Consider the following 18,996-nt stretch of genomic DNA (forward strand, 5'->3'; position numbering starts at 1 on the left):
TCAACTTCATAGACAACTTGTAAAGTTGGGCTGAGCAAGAGTTGAGGAGACGTGGTGTCCAAGACCTAGCCATAACCATGGCAGTAGCAGAGTCATTGGTGGAATATGAGAGAGAAGACTCCTCCAAGCCCAAGCCACAAACTAGGGATAATTATGCCAAAGGTGTAAGAGACATAGGATCACAGCGCTACACTCCTACGAAAAGATCAAGCAAGGATCCTAGTGGCAAGGATGGCAAAGGTAAAGATAAGCGGAAAGAGTTCACGTCCATGACCAATTCTTTCCTACGTGATGGTCCACACCAGGCTTAGGATTGACCCAAAAGGAAAGCCCTAAATGCCATGATTGAGGAGAAAGAAAAGGAAGGTGATGCTCATGTGGGATCATTACAACTCCTAAACCCTCTCAAGGCCAAGTTGGTACTTAAGACGCCTAAAATCAAATGGCTAATGTATGTAGAGGCCCTTGTAAATAGGAAGACCACCAAGGCTCTGGTGGACATTGGTGCCACTCATAATTTTGTCTTGAAGAATAAGGAAAATAGGCTAGAGCTCCAAGCATCCAAGGAAGAAGGTTGGCTTAAGGCAGTTAATTCAATTGCGAAGCCATCACATGGAGAAGCATGTGAGGTGGCTATGCGTATTGGCTCATGGGAAAGAATGGTTGACTTCACAATGGCACCCATGGACGACTTCAAGATGGTATTGAGGATGGACTTCCTACCTATGCCACTACCATTCCTATGCTCAATGGCTATCCTAGGGGAAAAAAAGCCATGCATGGTCCCCTCCCTATGGTCACCAAAGGTTTACCCAAGACCCTTTTGTTATCAGTTGTGCAAGTAAAGAAGGGGTTAAGAGGAAGGAGATGACCTATCTCGCCACCTTTAAGGAGGAAAAAGACAATGGGTTAAGAGAGCCCATGCCTAAGGAAATCGAGAGAGTCTTTGATGAGTTCAAGGACGTGATGCCACTCGAGTTGCCCAAGAGACTCTTTCTTAGAAGGAAGGAAAACCATTAGATCAAGTTAGAGTCGAGAGCTAAGCCCCATGCTATAGGGCCATACAAGATGGCACCGCCCGAACTAGAGGAGCTAAAGAAACAACTTAAGGAGTTGTTAGATGTAGGGTTCATCCAACCATCCAAGGCTTCTTATGGCACGCCAGTCTTATTTCAAAAAAGCATGATGGATCCCTATGGATGTGCATCGATTATTGGGTACTCAACAAGGTGACGGTAAAGAACAAATATCCTATTCTGCTCATCGTCAGCTTGTTTGATCAACTAGGTAGGGCGAGATATTTCACGAAGCTAGACTTAAGGTCGGGTTATTATCAAGTAAGGATTGGGGAGAGGGACGAGCCGAAGACTACATGTGTGACTAGGTATGACTCATACGAGTTCTTAGTGATGCCTTTCAGCCTCACCAACGCCCCGACAACATTCTGCACACTCATGAATAAGATCTCCCACCCATATTTAGACAAGTTAGCAGTGGTGTATTTAGATGACATAGTCATATACAGTAACACCTTGAAGGAACACATAGAGCATCTAAGGAAGGTCTTCAAGATTCTAAAGCAGAACGAGTTATACGTAGAAAATGAGAAGTGCTCCTTTGCTAAGGAAGATGTGAGCTTCCTGGGACACCGCATCAAGGATGACAAGTTGATGATGGGTGACAACAAGGTTAAGGACATCCAAGAGTGGGATCCACTAACCAAGGTACCTCAACTAAGATCTTTCCTTGGTCTAATTAAATACCACTGACAGTTCATTAAGGGTTATTTGACAAAGGCAACTCCACTCATTGATCTTCTCAAGAAAGACAAGGCATGAGAGTGGGATGAAAGGTGTCAACAAGCCTTCGAAGATCTAAAGAAGGTTGTGACTGAGGAGCCTGTGTTGGCACTACTCGACCATACTAAGGTATTTGAAGTACACATGGATACCTCATATTTCACTATTGGGGGAGTTCTAATGCAAGACAAACATCTAGTAGCCTTTGAGAGTTGTAAGCTTAATGACATGGAGATGCGCTACACAGTGCAAGAAAATGAGATGATTGCCATCGTCTATTGCTTGCACATATAGAGACATTATCTCATAAGGTCTCACTTCATAGTGCAGACCAATAATGTTGTCATTGGCTACTTCCAGACACAGAAGGAGCTAAGTCCTAAGCAAGCTAAGTGGCAAGACTTCCTGGCCAAGTTCAACTACACACTGGAGTATAAGCCAGGAAGTGTTAATCACGTGGCTAATGCCCTAAGCCACAAAGAAAAACTAGTTTTCATGACGAGCCAGCCCTAAGGAGACATGTTGGATCTCCTAAGAGAGGGGTTACAACACGATCGAATGGCTAAGAACCTCATTGTCTTATCCCATGAAGGAAAAACTAAGTGGTTCTAGGTAGATGATGACTTACTATAAACCAAGGGCAAACGACTCTATGTGCCCAAGTAGGCGAATATGAGAATGAATCTTATCAAAGAGTGTTATGACACCAAGTGGGCTAGGCACCCTAGGCAACGACGCACAATGACACTACTTGAGTCGGCTTACTATTGGCCTTAGATACAGGATAAAGTTGAGGCCTATGTGAGGACTTGTCTTATGTGCCAACAAGACAAGGTAGAACATCGACAACTTAGAGGCCTGTTAGAGCCACTACCCATAGCGAAGCATCCATAGGAGAGCGTCATTATGGACTTCATTATCGAGCTACCTAAGTCAAAGGGCTACGACTTGATCATAGTGGTAGTGGACAAGTTTTCTAAGTACGCAACCTTCATAGCAGTCCTTACTGGCTGCATCGTAGAGGAGACAACAAGGCTATTCTTGAAGCACGTGGTCAAGTATTAGGGGTTGCCTAAATACATCATCAGTGATCGTGATCTGCGTTTCATTGGGAAGTTTTGGACAAAACTCTTGAAACTTATGGGTTTGAAACTTCACTTATCTTCGAGATTTCACCCATAGACAGATGGACAAATAGAGAGGATGAACGTTTTACTAGAGTTATACTTAAGGCACTTCGTGAGTGCCAACCAAAAAGGTTGAGCTAAGTTGCTAGATGTAACCTAGTTCTCATACAACTTGCAAATGAGTGAGGCAACCAACAAGAGCCCGTTGGAGCTAACCATAGGGCAACAACCATTGACTCCTCACACCCTAGCAATGGGTTATACGGGGAAAAGTCCAGTGGCTTTCAATTTCGCTAAGGGATGGTACGAGCAAGTTGATATAGCTCGCTCATACCTGGACAAAGTCATTATGAAGATGAAAAAGTGGGCTTACAATAAACGACTCCACACGAAGTACAAGGTTGAAGACATGGTGTTGGTCAAACTCTTTCCTCAACAATTCAAGTCGCTAAGGCCGATGCATAAGGGCCTTGGGAAGAGGTATGAAGGACCATTCCCCATACTAGTAAAGGTCAGCAAGGTGTCCTACAAAGTTGAGTTACCACCGAGGTTGAAGATTTATCCTGTCTTCCACATAAATTACATAAAACCATATCACAAAGACAAAAATGATCCAAGTCGAGCGTTGTCCAAGAGGGCACCTACTATGGTTATGACCTCCTATGACAATGAGGTAGAACACATCATTACAGATCGAGTCACCATGAGACAAAGTGTGCCTCCTACTATGGAGTACCCACCAGAGACCGAGGCCAACTGGGAGCTAGCACACGCACTATGGCAGTTCTAAGAGCAGATTGAGCAGTTCTGAGTGAAAAACATAATGAAGACGTTTGTAGCTTAGGTGGGGGAGAGTGTCACAAGATGCTTCAAATGAGCCTTCCTATGTGTTTATATAAAGCCTAGGAAGTTTCTTGAGACTCTTACATTTAGCCATTGGTGGTAAAAGTGTGAAATGTTCTAGAGATGCTTAGAAATGTTCACATATCTCTACACTATGGTGGAAGGCATGAGAAAAGTTCAAGGCTTTCTAAATAATTATAGAGATCTCTTATATATCCTTATACATAGGCTTGTACATAAAATTGTATATGGTGTTCTACAATATTCATGAATTGTAAGGAACCTTCCAATGTTTCAAAGAGTTCCATTGATGCCTATAAATAAGTGAGGGTCTCATTTGCCCAAGACACCAAGTAAGTGAGTTCCAAAGCATTTGTAAAGCTTCATTTGAGCAATAAAAACTTATATTCTTCAAGAGTTGCCTACTACACCTTCTAAAGCTTCCAAGTCGTAAGCATCTTGGCCTAGCAAAATAAGCATCAAGAGTAAGGTTGACTTAGCAATATCAAGAGTCTTGGCTTGTCTAAGTGTCGCATGAGCTTAGGAAAAGATTAAGTCTGTGACAAATGTCTCATAATACCTTCATTCTTAAAAACTCTTTCTCATAAAATTTTATGTTATTGTTATCTATATATATATTTCTAAAATAATTATTGATGAAGGTTAACATATATCTTTCACTATCACGCGATAAGATCTAAATTGATGTAATCCAAAGTACCTTAAGCCTTGTGAACAACTACACTAAATCTAATTTTGTGTTATTTCCAGAACACACAATTCTCATAAAAAAAACCTAGATTTTGTCCACTAAGAAAACCTTGTTTGCTCAAAATTCTAAAACATGTCCTATTCATGTGCCTAAGCCTCATATACCATCATATGGTGAATTTGATTATAAAGTTGAAATTGAAATTTCACTTGTAACCATGCTACATTGCAATATATAAAGACTAATCACAATAAAAGCATCATTTGAGATTCTCATTACTCAATCTCTAGCTTTATATATGCATTCATCAATCCTCCTTTACTCATATGCCTAAGTCACATGATACAATCTAGTAGTCTTTGAATTTGAAACTCAAGTTTCACTTCTAATTATGCTATCTTGCAATATATAAAGACCATTAATTTTTTGTCTTTATATCACAATAAGAGTACCCTTTGAGATTCTCATAACCTAACCTCCAACTTTATATGTACATTCATTTAAGTCAAGTATCTTTAAAAGAAATCAAAATTTCTTTAATTCTAGGATGTGCCTTACATTAGTTAACGTCCTCGTAATGTCACCATGCATCTTAATTTGAATTGTGTCTATTCCAAAAACCTTACAAACTTTATTTTTTTTCCTATACCTAATTGGGAGAAATATAATAAAAGTACCTTGAATCAATGATCCACTTATCACTAGAGTTATTAACAATAGTTGAATGAATACTTTATAAGTTGGTAAGTACTAAATTAATCCCTATTTGAAGAACATGATAAGAGAATCTTGACTTACAGATCCAATCATCACTTGAGTTATTAACTATAACTAAAAGGACATATGCAACATCCAAATTTTATCCTATAACTGCTATATCACTTGAATTAGAAGCTTTGTTTTTTCCCATTTTCTTCACATTATGGATGACTTTTCACATAGTGTTCTTCCTTGTTACAATTGAAACACTCGTTATTTCCTTTAGACTTTGATTTAGATCTAAATCAACATTTCCTATCATTATTTTTCTTTTCTATTCTCCCTCTAGCCAACAAACCTTCAATTGACCTTTTTTTTTTTCTATGCTCAAACACCATTTTCTTCAACTCCTTTGAATTCATGGTTGCCCTAACATCTTTTATGGAAAGAATATTTCTACTATACATTATAGTATCCATAAACACTCATAAGAATTTGGTGGGGAACATATCAAAATTATAATTTGGTTTTCATCATCAATTCTCAAATCAATATCCCTTATATTTTTTATAGTTTTATTGAACTCATTAAAATAGTCTTTAATGAATGTACTTTTTTTTATCAAGAAAGTGAACAATTGTTTCTTCAAATACAAACAATTATTAAAAACATTATATACAAACTTTTCAACTTCAATCATTACTTGGTAGTTGTATCCCAAGCACAATAGAATAATACTATTAGTTTTCTCCATAAGGTTATTATTCTTTTTATCAAACATTGTTGTTGGAAAAACTTTTCTATCTTTCAGTGTTTTACACAACCCTTATTGAACTAACAAGATATGTATCTTAGCATGCATGTCATAAATTGATATTATTTCTTTCATCAAACTTTGTAATCTCAAACTTCATCGTTGTTCCAAGTCAAATAACCTAAGTTTTGATACCAATTTGTTATGAAAGACAATGCCAAAGAACAATAATAAAAAAAAGGAAATCAGATTAAAAAACACAAACACACACACACACATGCGCACAAAGTAAGATTTACATGGTTCACCTTAAAACCCACATCTATAAGTGAAAATGAAAAAGAACTTCCACTATTGTTCAAGATGTTACAATAATAGAGTTCTCAAACTCAAGTCCTAATTTCATTAAAAATAAGACTTTTTCTTTCAACCAAAATTTCTTTTTATATTTTAGCAATTACATAACAATATTCAATATAAGAAACTAATTGCATAATTATCAAAGATATATTTCCTAAAAAAATTCTCACAATAAAATATTTCTTTATAATAATAGGAAAGTTTCTTATACGAATATACCCTAATAGAAAAAATCAATGACTTTAAAATTGAATTAAAAGAGAATTTGAATACTTGTATTGTCAATAAAACTTTTGATATTACTTATTGTATATACGAAAGTTTTAATGTTAACATATTAATAAAATAATACAAAGATAAAATCATAAAGATATATAAGGTTTTAATATGGTTTTGTTAGTTATGCTTACATCTGTGGATTAGAAAAAAGTAGTACCTGATATCATAAAGATCGAGAATATTATAAAAAACAAAAAAATAGATACTGATATTGAACCTTGAAAGCATCTTATGTTTTTTTTGTTTCATGTATTTACACCCTAAATCACGAGCTCTAACTATATTAAGTATCTCTAATGCTAGCTCATAAATTATAGAGATATTCATAATAATTCTCAATTTTTTTAAATATTAAAAATATTCTATCAAATATTCTTTAATAATATATATATATATATATATATATATATATATATATATATATATATATATATATATAATAATTAAGAATTTCAAACAATTTTTCAATAAAAAACATTGCGATAACATTTATTATTTAGGTCGCAACACTTTCGTTACATTTGTAATTCATTTTCAATCATTTTCTATGATTATTGACTACTTGTTATAAAGTCATGGATGTATACCAAAATTAAACTTTGAATCAAACTTCATTTTACTAGATAGTAGACGGTGATTTGATAAAGAAAGCACTTACTCATTGTGTAGTGTATGGTCAACCAGCTTTAGGTTTGACTCCATCCTGGTAGGAGATAATTGTAGCCGGGGACACAAACACTCCCTTTTTTAAGGTGCAAACCCTTGGCTCTAGCCTATAGTCAAGCCCCGGTCTTCTCCAAAGCTTTCCTAATTAGAAAACTTACAAAAGCACCCAATTCAAACCTCTCTCTAGAGTCTATACCCACCAACCCCTGCCCCTCTCAGAATCAAATCGATTGAGGTATGAGTTTATGCTTAATTATTCCATTTATTTCAGATTTCTCTGTAGTCATTACGTTATCAGTGCTTAGCGTCTTTTATTATTTTCGATCGAAATGCTGCTGACGGTGATTCGTTGTTGTTGTTGTTTTTTTTTTTTTTTTTAATAGAGAAAATGCCTAATTTTGTTTACATAATTTTGATTAATTTATAAGTAAAATAGCTAACTTTTCCGATCATGTATTATGATTTGGGCTCTGTTTGGTTCTCTGGAAAGATGAGAGAAAACAGAGGAGAATTTGTAGAATAGGGTTTCTTATTCTCTCCGAGAAGCAAACTGAGTGTAACTGTGTCTGAAGTGGTGAAATTTGCTAAAAACAGTACTAAAGCTCTGTTTGGATCACGGAAAACGGTAAGAAAAAATGTATCGAGAAATCCATAACCTCTTCTTTGGTTTTGGGTGAAAGCTTTTTATCAAGTTCGGAACCTAATTATTTGTTTCTTTCCTTAAATTTTTACTCTATATTCTCTGTTTCTCCTACTTTGTCTTAAACTTTCAAGGATCCGGAGAGACCCTAAAGGAAGAGAATAAAGAAAAGGGAACATATCTTCGTTTCGATCATTCCCGTTGATTATATTGAAATTGAGTGGTTGGATTTGAAGTTGATCTTCACCATCCATCCAATATACTAATAAAAACCAATGTGGTATTTGATTCATTAATTAATATTAGATAGCCTCTCATTTATGGATTTTCCTCATTTTGATTGCATAGAAATTGCAGAGTTTAGTGCAATTTTCCATACAGGAAACAAAACAAATGGAGAGAGAAGAAGAAGAAGAAGAAGAATATAAAAAAAGGCAACATTTTTTAATCTGAAGTTAAAATAGATGTGAATTTGTCTAAAATCTAAATGGTAATCTGCAAAAATGTCATTCAAACTTAATATTTATGATAAGAGTTAATTTTGTCTTTTAAATATTTGGACAAAATATCTGAAATAAGACTTAATTTAAAAAACAAACAATACTAGCATATAAAAAGTTGGTTAAACTTTATATAGAATGTTTGAAAATAAGGCTTCAAGGGTATTTGGTTAAACTTAATAGTTAATACTTAATGACTTAAGGTGATTTCCAGTTAAATTATGCTTAAGTCATTAAGTCATATTAAATTATTAAATTGTTCACCAAAGTCATTTTTAGCTTTAATTTGAAATATTAAGCTGAAGCCCTATTTGGATCAACTTCTAAAAAGTCAAATACTCTTTTTTAAGCTCAATAAGATTCTATTCTTGTTTGGCTAATTTTGTTCAAGGAGCTTATGGCTTAAACAAGAGCTTAATATGGAAATCAGGAAAATGTTGTTTCTTGTAGAAACTTTTGTCTTATGTGATAAGTTCTTTCATGTTTAATAAAACTTTTATAATAATGAAATTATCTTTTAGAAATTATGACTTGGGTTTCACCTTCAGCTTCCGTCTAAAGCCAAAAAGAGGAATCTATCTCAAATGAGGCCTTAGTTTATTTAATAACTTAAATTAAGTCATCAAGTCAATTAGTTATTAAGTTGATTTACCAAATACTCTATTAATTTTAAAAAACAATTGTTATTAAAACATCTTAAGTCTATTAGACTTTCTTTAGACAAAAATAAACAAGGTCTTTCTTTCTTTTTTTTTTCTTTTTTTTTTTTTTTGATATCCTTGGAAAGTAAAAAATGAATGTAATAACTTAAATTAAGTCATTAAGCAAATTAAGTTATTAAGTTGATTTACCAAATACTTTATTAATTTTAAAAACTATGGGTACTAAAACATCTTAAGTCTATTAGACTTTAGACAAAAACAAACAAGGTTTTTGTTCATTTTTACATCCTTGAAAAGCCAAAAATGAATGTAATCAATCGATAACATAATTTTGTTTATATATGAGCATAAGCTAATTGTAAAAGTGATGAGTTATCATTAGAAGTTGGTTAAAATTTATCCCAACATAGATGAGACTCTTCAATTGATTGAAATAAGGTATTAGATTTGAATTGAGTCAAATTAATAAGTATTCAAGTCCCCTTCTATAGTTGGTTTTATTTTTTTTTCCCCCTTTTTCTTTTTGTTTATTTATTTATTCATTTTCTATTCAAAAGAAGAGGAATAGCAAAGGAAAGGATTTATCCAATATGATGTTTTAAATCAAGGATTTGGGTAGTGTTGTTTATGAGTATGGGGATGGGCTGCCGACATAATGTGGTTTATTGATGCCTTTGGATTGGAAAAAAAAAAAGGAAAGAGAAGAAAGAAATGGCTTAACTAATAAATGAAAACTTTTTTTTTAGAAAAAATAAATAAAAAAGGGTAATTTTTGCACACTTAAAAGATACAAAATTTAATAGACTTAAAGTGTGCTTTAAACTATAGATCATTAGTTTATTGTGATTTGATTGATGCTAAAGTGCTTAATTCAGGAACCATATGAATGAGTCTCTAGGAATTCAATAAGGTCACAATTTAAATGCTTCTTTTGAATCTTTGATCAAAGGAGCCAAAAATCCTCTATGAAACACATTTTAAGCAATATGTCAATTTGATGCTGCCTATGTTGATATTGATAAATTTATAAAAGTTGGATTTGAAAAACGACTCATTTCCTATTGACAACCTTGTGTGGTTAGGGTCCATTTAAAGTATGGGCAAGATTCAAAATCCACTCTGGAATTATGTCAAGGATATAATATTTTGCATAGTTTACATAATAGGTCTAAGTGAAACATTTTAGGAGAAATGAACCAAAAACTGAACATATTTCCTGGTTCCTAAAATATTTCATATGTAATCATTTCATACTCATCAAAGCCACTAGAATGAACCAGGTGGTATTTGTTCTCTCTTTTAATGCTCTCTATCATGTGTGTAGATTTTCCAAATGCAACCTGATAGGTGTGAAGTCTGATCTCATATCAAGCTGTGGAAATTTGACTGAAAGTTGGATGGATCGAGGAAAGAGACCTAGTAAGTCCATTGTAGGTGGGAACAATAAGATCTACATGGACCTGAAAGACATAATAAGGGAGTATACTCTCCCTTTTCTTCCTGCAAAATCGCTTTTCAGGTTCACAGGGGTTTGTAGGGACTGGAAGATGCAGATCTCAACACCCTTCTTTGCCCACAACCAGTCAAATTCGTTCCATGCTGTGTCAGGCCTCTTTTATCAAATCGCTGGCGAGCCACCCTCATTCATCTCACTTGATCCAAAGGCTTATGGTGTGCCTGACCCGTCTTTGAAGTTCTTGCCTGTTCCAGTTGACATCAGAGCCTCTTGCAATGGACTACTCTGTTGTCAGGCTCGCACTGGGGACAAGGCCTACTATATGTGCAACCCTGCTACCAAAATGTGGAAAAAATTACCTAAACCAGATGCTGATCATGGGACTGACCCTGCCCTTGTGGTCATTTTTGAACCATCCTTACTCAATTTTGTGGCTGATTACAAGTTGGTTTGTGCATTCCCATCCACTGATTTTGATGATGGATATGAATTTGAGATATATTCCTCTGCAGAAGGATGTTGGAGAATTTCTCGGGAGATTTGCCTTGGGGATAGGAAACTCCTGCCAAGCCCAGGTGTTCATGTGAATGGCATTGTCTACTGGCAAATGAAGCATGGCGTGCTAGTTGCTTTTGATCTTGCAAGAGAGCGGTCACAACTCATCTATGGCATGAAAGGGGCCTTGTGTGTGATGCAAGGGAAGCTTTGTTCAGTTTCCATGCATGGCTGGACTGTAACTGTGAACGTGTTGTCTAATGTCTACTCAAACACCATGGAAATGCATAGCAAGGCCAGGACATGGGTGCAGAAACGACTCATCAATTTAGACCCTTCAGCTCTTGGTGCGGGTTCCTGCAAGCAGCCATCAGTGGTGTTTGCTGACAGTGATACAGTGGTGATTCACGACGGGACTACAATCTTTTCTTATGACATGAAGAGCAAAGAAACTTCGGCCTTGGGCAGTGCAGTTGGGACGAGGCTGATTGCATATGTGAATAACCTTGTCCATGTGTAGTTAGGGCCTTCTCTTCTCAGTCTTTTGTTTCTCACTTGATACAATCTCTAGCCATGAAACTTGAATCATGGGCAATCGGATTTGGTGATAATGTTTTAATCCATGAAGGTTGGTGCGATTTTTGAGTTGTCTCCATATAGGGCGCCTTTTGTTTTTTGGGAGCCCCAAATGCCTTGCAGTAAGGAGACACATTCATTTCTGCAATAGAGTTTTCATGGTTCTAGTACAAAGTATTACATATGATTTTAGATATAGATTGATATAAGGTGCATGAAAAATATTCGGCCATGTGATTTTTTGAGTTGGCCACGGCTACTAGTTTATGTGAATCTTTTTTGAACCACATTAATCCAATTGTTTTTGTTGATCTATGGCGTGTATGGGATGCACTGTCAAGGTAGAATGGTGTCTGATAATGGCTATGAACATGACTTGATTTCTCAGATGCCCTTTGTTGAAGGACGAAGCTGAAAATGTAGTCCACTGAGTAACGCTTCTTCAATATGATACTTCTCTTCACGCCTCCGGTGAAGGTTATCAGCTCTCCTGTAAAGCAGGCGTGGTGCTAGCTTCTACCAAATCATTTTTTTTTATTTGCTATAAATAACTTAGAGTGTGTTTGATAATGATTTTAATCGTTTATAACTTTTTTAACATTTGAATTAATATTTATAACATTTTAATAATAAAAATTTTAATTAAAAATTTTAAAAACGCTTCTTATAATTATTATCAAATATACTATTATATTAAGATAATTTTAATGAAAATGTTTTCCTTAAAATGATTCTAAGAAGTTTTTTTAATCTAAAAAGTATTTTTTTTAAAAACATTAAGTGTTAAGATAAAATTTAGGAAACACTTTTAAAAATTTTTAAAATCACTTATAATATTGAAAAACGATATGAGGAAATTATAATTTTTCTATAAACGCTTCTTAGAAAAACACTTTGAGTAGAAACATTTTCATACTTATTGTGTTTCTTAGTGAAACTCTAAAAAGGATTTTTTAACATTATAAAGAATTTTTCAGATTTTTGAAAATATTTTTTAAATTTTAACAAATGACTTATTTTTCACCTTAATCAACCCCAAGTCCAAATTTCCAAGTGGTTGGGAAAAATTGTTTCTAATTTTTATAATATTAGAAGAAAAAAAATTCAACTATTAGAAATGATAGAAACATTTATTAAATTCACCATCAAACATACTTTAAGTCTGTCAAGGTTTATATTTTTATTCTATTTTTTTATTTAGTAATAAATAAATGGAATTTACAATCATTTTATAACTTCTTGATGGGATTTTTTTTATATTTGTAGCAAATAGTAATTATAAAAATGATTTAGAAAAATAAGATAAGAGACGATATTAATACTGTTAAGTTACATTTAAATTTTCTTCTAAAATGAAAACATACTTCAAACTGATAGCGCAAGGGAGAAGGAAATCATGGAGGGTATAGATCAAGGAGGCGGAGGAAGCGGAAGCAAAAGAGCAGCAGCCAGGAACTGGTAAACTGAATATAACCAACTCGAACTAAACCAGAGGTGGCAGGGACTGAAGGATGAGAGACAGATAGGCCCCCTCCTTTGTAGGAGGGCAGTAGTGGGGAAGGAGGGCCTCCCCCTTCCCCTTGTCTATCACGTAATTCCCACTATGCTTACCGTTTTTCTCTCTTGCTTTTCACAACCCTTCATTCAGCAGGTAATTACCCTTTCTCACGCATGCTTCGTCTTCTTCACATTCTTCATTCTTCCTCAACCATGGCTAACTTAATTCATATATGGGGTTGTTGTATATGAGAGTTTCTCATCAACGAGAAACTGGCTTGTTAAATTCCATCATCATGTAATTAATGTGTTTTGTTTGTAATTTTAATTGTTTATCTTCTTCAGGGGTCCTCAGGCCTTGAGACGGGCAGGTACAGGTGCGGCGGAGTCACCGGCGTGTTTTCACGTTGACATTTGCCGGTTGTTTTATTGATTTAAGAAATGGCTTCGTCCCCTGAGACTGCTCCGTCCAGCGATTCTCCGCCATCCCCTACGCCGTCGTCGTCGTCATCACCACCGTCCCCTGACGCGTCTCCACCTCCTTCCGAATTCGATGCATCTCCACCCTCTCCCAATGCATCGCCACCACCTCCGGCTGAACAGCCACCCCCATCTCCGGCGCCATCCGACGACTCCACGCCTCCTCCATCACAAAGTTTATCACCTCCTCCACCGCAAAACTCCCCGCCATCCCCCCCTCCCCCTCCTTCCAACAATGGTTCTCTTCCATCACCCCCACCACCTTCGGGAAGCCGTCGGAGTCCCCCACCACCCAATGGTGTTCCGCCACCTCCCCCACCTCGTTCTCCGTCCTCTTCTGGAGCCTTAGCACCACCGCCAGGTTCTACTAGTTCATCGTCAGATGATTCATCATCTTCGGATAGCTTGGCTGTTGTAGTAGGAGCAGCAGTTGGGGCAGGGCTACTCCTTATTGCTCTGATCCTCATTTGTGTAACATGCGCCAAGAGGAGGAAGAAAAGAAACCAACAGGCGAGTCAGGCGACGCAATATCAATCGAATCCATCGGGTAAAAATGGTAAACCACATTTTTAATTAGTTTCCACTGCAAATAATACCAACCATTTACATTATCATATCAAGCTTAAATTATATTTAACGGAAACTGGAATATTCCTGTTCTACGGCTCATGGACAGGTGACAATTATTATAACAGTTCACAGCAATCCAACTGGTACAACTCTCCCCAGTCAGCAGACCATGTTGTTAAACTTCACCAACCACCAGGTGGTGGCTGGGCACCTCCACCTCCGCCAATGATCAGCAGTGGCGACATGAGCTCGAATTACTCAGGCCCTCGTCATCCCCCATTGCCACCCCCATCACCAAATCTTGCTCTTGGGTTCAACAAGAGCACCTTCACTTATGAGGAGCTAGCTGCTGCTACAGGCGGGTTTGCTCAGGCTAATCTGCTGGGTCAAGGAGGGTTCGGGTATGTGCACAAGGGCGTGTTGCCCAATGGAAAGGAGATTGCAGTTAAGAGTCTAAAATCAGGTAGTGGACAAGGAGAACGGGAATTCCAGGCTGAGGTTGAAATTATAAGCCGTGTCCATCATCGCCATCTTGTGTCACTTGTGGGATATTGCATTGCTGATGGGCAGCGGATGTTGGTTTATGAATTTGTTCACAACAAAACATTGGAACACCACCTTCATGGTAAGTTGTGAGCTCATGGACTAGCTTACTGACATTACCCTGCTTCTATATAAAACAAACCTCATTTATACAGAATAGATGTCCTTTCCAATGAGCATTGCTTTCTAACAGTCAATTTTTTTCCTAATCATTTCAATTATCAAAATTTCAGTTGCAGGAAGTGGTCGACCGATCATGGATTGGGCAAGTAGGATGCGTATTGCATTGGGATCGGCCAAAGGGCTTGCTTACCTTCATGAAGACTGTAAGAAACTCGCATCCCCTGTCCCCCCTTTTCTTCTCCTCTTCTCTCTCTCATATTCATTTGTTAAACGCATGCAGGCCATCCAAAGATTATCCATCGTGACATTAAAACTGCTAACATTCTCCTGGACTACAACTTTGAAGCCATGGTATTTGTCCATAACATGTTTTCAACTCTTCACATGAATATATATTGTTAAACATTAAGTTTCGCATGCTATGTTGCCCAAGCTCACCCATCATGCTGTGATGCTTCTCATTCAGGTGGCTGATTTTGGTTTGGCTAAGCTGTCTACTGACAATTGCACCCATGTCTCTACACGCGTCATGGGAACATTTGGGTAATGTATAACTTTGTGTTTAAGACAACTTCAAGAAATAATAACATCTACACTGTGATCTTTTTGAGGGAAGGAAGAGACCTTGGATTGATCCATCTGGGTTGGAGAGATTTTTCAGTATCAGGAGAGAGCTATTCCCTGTTCTGTAGCTAGACTTCTATAGAAGTTTAGTTTTATTTTCCACCAGTGACATTAGATGATTCCTGAAAGTAACTAGTGTCTTAGATGCGGGTTTCCTTCACAAACTTATAATGGACTGTTGGAGATCATTTCAGCAACTAATGAAAGTATTCTTACTTGAAGTTGCTCCCAAGCACTCCCCATATCTCAAAACAGGGGAAATTCTTATGAGTCTGCTGGCTCAGAAGTTTGTTTATATGGAAATGCAGGTATTTGGCTCCAGAGTATGCATCTAGTGGCAAGCTAACAGAGAAATCTGATGTTTTCTCATATGGGGTCATGCTCTTGGAACTCATAACCGGACGAAGACCTGTTGATAACGCTATATTTGAAGAAAGCTTAGTAGACTGGGTTAGTAGTTATCTAAGATTTCTGAGACTTTATTTGAATCAAGAAAACCAAATTATCTGCACATAGGAAAAAAACAAGAAGATAAATTTGGATAGTCACATGAGATAATTTTATTAAGTTCAAACTTAATTTGTATTTTTATCTACTTTTTCTTTCTTCCATTTTCTACTTCATATTCATTTCCACTTTTCTAGATTCAAACAAAGCCCAAGTGAGTACATGACAGATTTTCCTTGTCTTGGCTCACAGAATGAAGATGTTATGGGGAAATTTCTTTCATTATCCCTCATTTCTTCCTCTTGTTCCTGAATTGACAAACAGGCTCGACCACTTCTATCGCGTGCATTGGCGGATGGCAACTATGACGAGCTGGTGGATCGATTCTTGGAGAACAATTACAACACTCAGGAGATGGCACGCATGGTGGCTTGTGCTGCTGCCAGCATCCGGCATTCTGCTAAAAGACGGCCAAAAATGAGCCAGGTATGGAGCCCTATAAGTGTGTGCTTGATAGAAATACCATGGATGCTTTCAAGCAATATGAATACTAAGTTCCCTTATATATGGCAATGGAAATGCTTGAAAAAATCCTAGTACATAAAACGGACAAATTGGACCAACCACACATCTACTTGATTTCCAAATGGTAACTAGTGGCTCCGAATAAATCAAAGCTTGTGAAAGAAGAGTTGATATAACATAGTATACTGATTGATTCATGATTGCTATGCTGAATGGAAAGCAGATTGTACGGGCATTGGAGGGAGATGTATCACTGGAGGACCTAAACGATGTGACAAAGACCAACCAGAGCCCCGCGTATAGCACAAGTATGAGCTCAGAATACAACACAAGAATGTACAACGCTGATATGGAGAAGTTCAAAAAGATGGCATTGTCGAGCCAAGAGTTTGGAAGCAGCGAGGATGGAACTAGTGAGTATGGGCAGAACCCATCCTCTTCCGACAACTCCCAAGAGATGATCCATCGTTAAGGAAACCAGATGGACAAACTCTAGAGAGGCCCAACTATTGATCATATTGCCAAATACAATTATGTTGGTCATCATCATACCCTCGAAAGAAAAAAATTATGTATATGTGAATAATAATGGGGCTCATTGTTTCTAAGCCATTGTTTTAATTTGGGATGTTGGTTTTCTTCGGGAGATTCAAATTAATCAAAGGTGGGGCGGGTATTTTCATTTAGTTGTGTTTTCTCTTGTTCTATGGGTTTGTACTAATGCATGCAGATACATAATCTGACTTTATGTATGAAGGCAGATCTAGTTTTAATTATTACTTGTTGTATATTAGCTGTCTGCAGTGTACATTTTGAAGTATTCATCAAAAGCTTAATTGGGAATTAATCCTCCATGTAATCTCATATCTAAACATGCTATATAAAAAACATTAAATAGCAGTTAGATCATAAACGGAATTATAAACTGATTGGAAAACATACCTCCTGCCATTGCCATTCTACAAGTTAAAATGGGTTTCTAAATCTTCACAATCTCCACTTAGATGGTGTTTTGAAAACTGAAAAGAGATTGCAGGCTTAGGGTGCCTTCCCGTTAGTGTTCTGCCTTGTTTTAAAAGACTCTCTCTATCACTGAGTCTACTTGGAACATGCAAAGAACATGGGGTAGTGATGCGAACGTGGTTTGGAGCATGAATCCTCGTTCCTAAATTGATGGAATGATGTGGACCATATTCCGAATCACGTCTTCGGTTTATTATTGAAGATGCAGGAGAAATAAAATCCCAACATTCTCCTACTTGGTCCATATATTCCATCATTCATCATAGCAATAAACAAAACACATGAATCATGACAATAGGTCCTCTAATATTGAGTGTTATCTTCCATGTATCACAATGCATCATGTTTCTTAAACACTAGCCTATATGGCTTAATGAATAAACCCTATGTTTATTCTAGGTCCAAACATTAATGATATTTCTCAATAAATGAATAAAAGTGTACACAAAGAAAATCAAATATGAGAAAACATCACAAATAGAGTTTCATTGAAAATAACATTCATTCTTACAACGAAAATCATACAAAGGAACCAAGTCTCAATCTATCTACATGATCCTTAAATTTCAACGGTGGCATGCCTTTAGTCAAAGGATCAGCAATCATCAATTTAGTGCTAACGTGTTCAATAACCACTGTTTTCTCTTTAACACGTTCTCTTAGGGCTAAATACTTGATGTCGATGTGCTTGTTTCAACTGCTACTTTTATTGTTCTTAGCCATAAAAATTGCAGCTGAATTGTCACAATATATCTTCAATGGCCTAGAAATTGAATCCACAACTCTAAGCCCAAAAATGAAACTCTTTAACCATACACCATGCGAGGTACCCTCAAAACAAGACACGAACTCAGCCTCCATAGTGGAAGTTGTAATCAAAGTTTGCTTTGCACTTCTCCAAGAAACAGCTCCACCGGCTAGCATAAAGACATATCCTGAAGTTGATTTTCGCGAATCAATGCAGCCAGCGTAGTCCAAATCAGAGTAGCCAATCACTTCCAAATTAACAGTCCATCTATACATAAGCATGTAGTCTTTGGTCCCCTGAAGGTACCTCATCACCTTCTTTGCAGCTTTCCAGTGGTCTATACCTGGATTACTCTGATATCTCCCTAACATCCCAATAGCAAATGCAATGTCAGGTCTTGTGCAGACCTGAACATACATCAAGCTTTCAACAGCAGAAGCATAAGGAATGTTCTTCATTTGTTCCCGCTCAAGATCATTCTTCGGGCATTGGTCCAAATTGAACCTATCGCCCTTCACAATGGGAGCTATACTTGGTGAACAATCTTTCATCCGAAATCTTTCTAAAACCTTTTTGATATAGGTCTCTTGAGACAAACCTAAAAGGCCTCGAAATCTATCTCTCTATATCTTAATGCCAATGACATAAGTCGCATCACCCATATCCTTTATATCAAAGTTTTTAGATAGAAACTGTTTCACCTCATGTAGCAAACCCTTATTATTGGTTGCAAGTAAAATGTCATCCACATACAGAACAAGGAAACATATCTTACTCCTACTGACTTTCCGATATATACATTGATCCATAATGTTCTCCACGAAACCAAATGAAGAGATAACATCATG

The 18,996-nt window shown here is 36.6% G+C and overlaps 2 protein-coding genes across 3 annotated transcripts; both read left to right on the plus strand.

The window, feature by feature from the left end:
* The first annotated feature begins 7,327 nt into the window (after positions 1-7,327).
* On the plus strand, positions 7,328-11,630 carry LOC100266764 (F-box protein At5g07610). The gene is made up of 2 exons (XM_002270527.5): positions 7,328-7,474; positions 10,366-11,630. Exon 2 carries the CDS (start codon positions 10,439-10,441, stop codon positions 11,510-11,512), a length of 1,074 nt encoding a protein of 357 aa, XP_002270563.1. The 5' UTR covers positions 7,328-7,474; positions 10,366-10,438; the 3' UTR covers positions 11,513-11,630.
* A 1,345-nt stretch (positions 11,631-12,975) lies between these two features.
* LOC100265084 (proline-rich receptor-like protein kinase PERK4) lies at positions 12,976-17,150 on the plus strand. 2 transcript variants are annotated; one of them, XM_010650858.3, is made up of 9 exons: positions 12,976-13,219; positions 13,411-14,101; positions 14,222-14,740; positions 14,892-14,984; positions 15,062-15,132; positions 15,248-15,324; positions 15,714-15,855; positions 16,177-16,338; positions 16,601-17,150. In XM_010650858.3, exons 2-9 carry the CDS (start codon positions 13,507-13,509, stop codon positions 16,847-16,849), a joined length of 1,908 nt encoding a protein of 635 aa, XP_010649160.1. In that variant the 5' UTR covers positions 12,976-13,219; positions 13,411-13,506; the 3' UTR covers positions 16,850-17,150. The 2 variants fall into 2 exon arrangements, with proteins under 2 accessions (XP_010649160.1, XP_010649161.1); XM_010650859.3 differs by having other exon boundaries at positions 13,411-14,092.
* Positions 17,151-18,996: the final 1,846 nt, after the last annotated feature.

Source organism: Vitis vinifera, chromosome 4 (genome assembly GCF_030704535.1).
Source record: "Vitis vinifera cultivar Pinot Noir 40024 chromosome 4, ASM3070453v1".
Classification (NCBI taxonomy): Eukaryota; Viridiplantae; Streptophyta; class Magnoliopsida; order Vitales; family Vitaceae; genus Vitis; species Vitis vinifera.

Coding starts and splice junctions, on each gene's coding strand:
- LOC100266764 (XM_002270527.5), top strand. CDS start 10,439: ATGGATCGAGGAAAGAGACCTAGTAAGTCCATTGTAGGTGGGAACAAT.
- LOC100265084 (XM_010650858.3), top strand. CDS start 13,507: ATGGCTTCGTCCCCTGAGACTGCTCCGTCCAGCGATTCTCCGCCATCC. Junction 14,985..15,061: donor TGCTTACCTTCATGAAGACT/GTAAGAAACTCG, acceptor AAACGCATGCAG/GCCATCCAAAGATTATCCAT. Junction 15,133..15,247: donor ACTACAACTTTGAAGCCATG/GTATTTGTCCAT, acceptor CTTCTCATTCAG/GTGGCTGATTTTGGTTTGGC.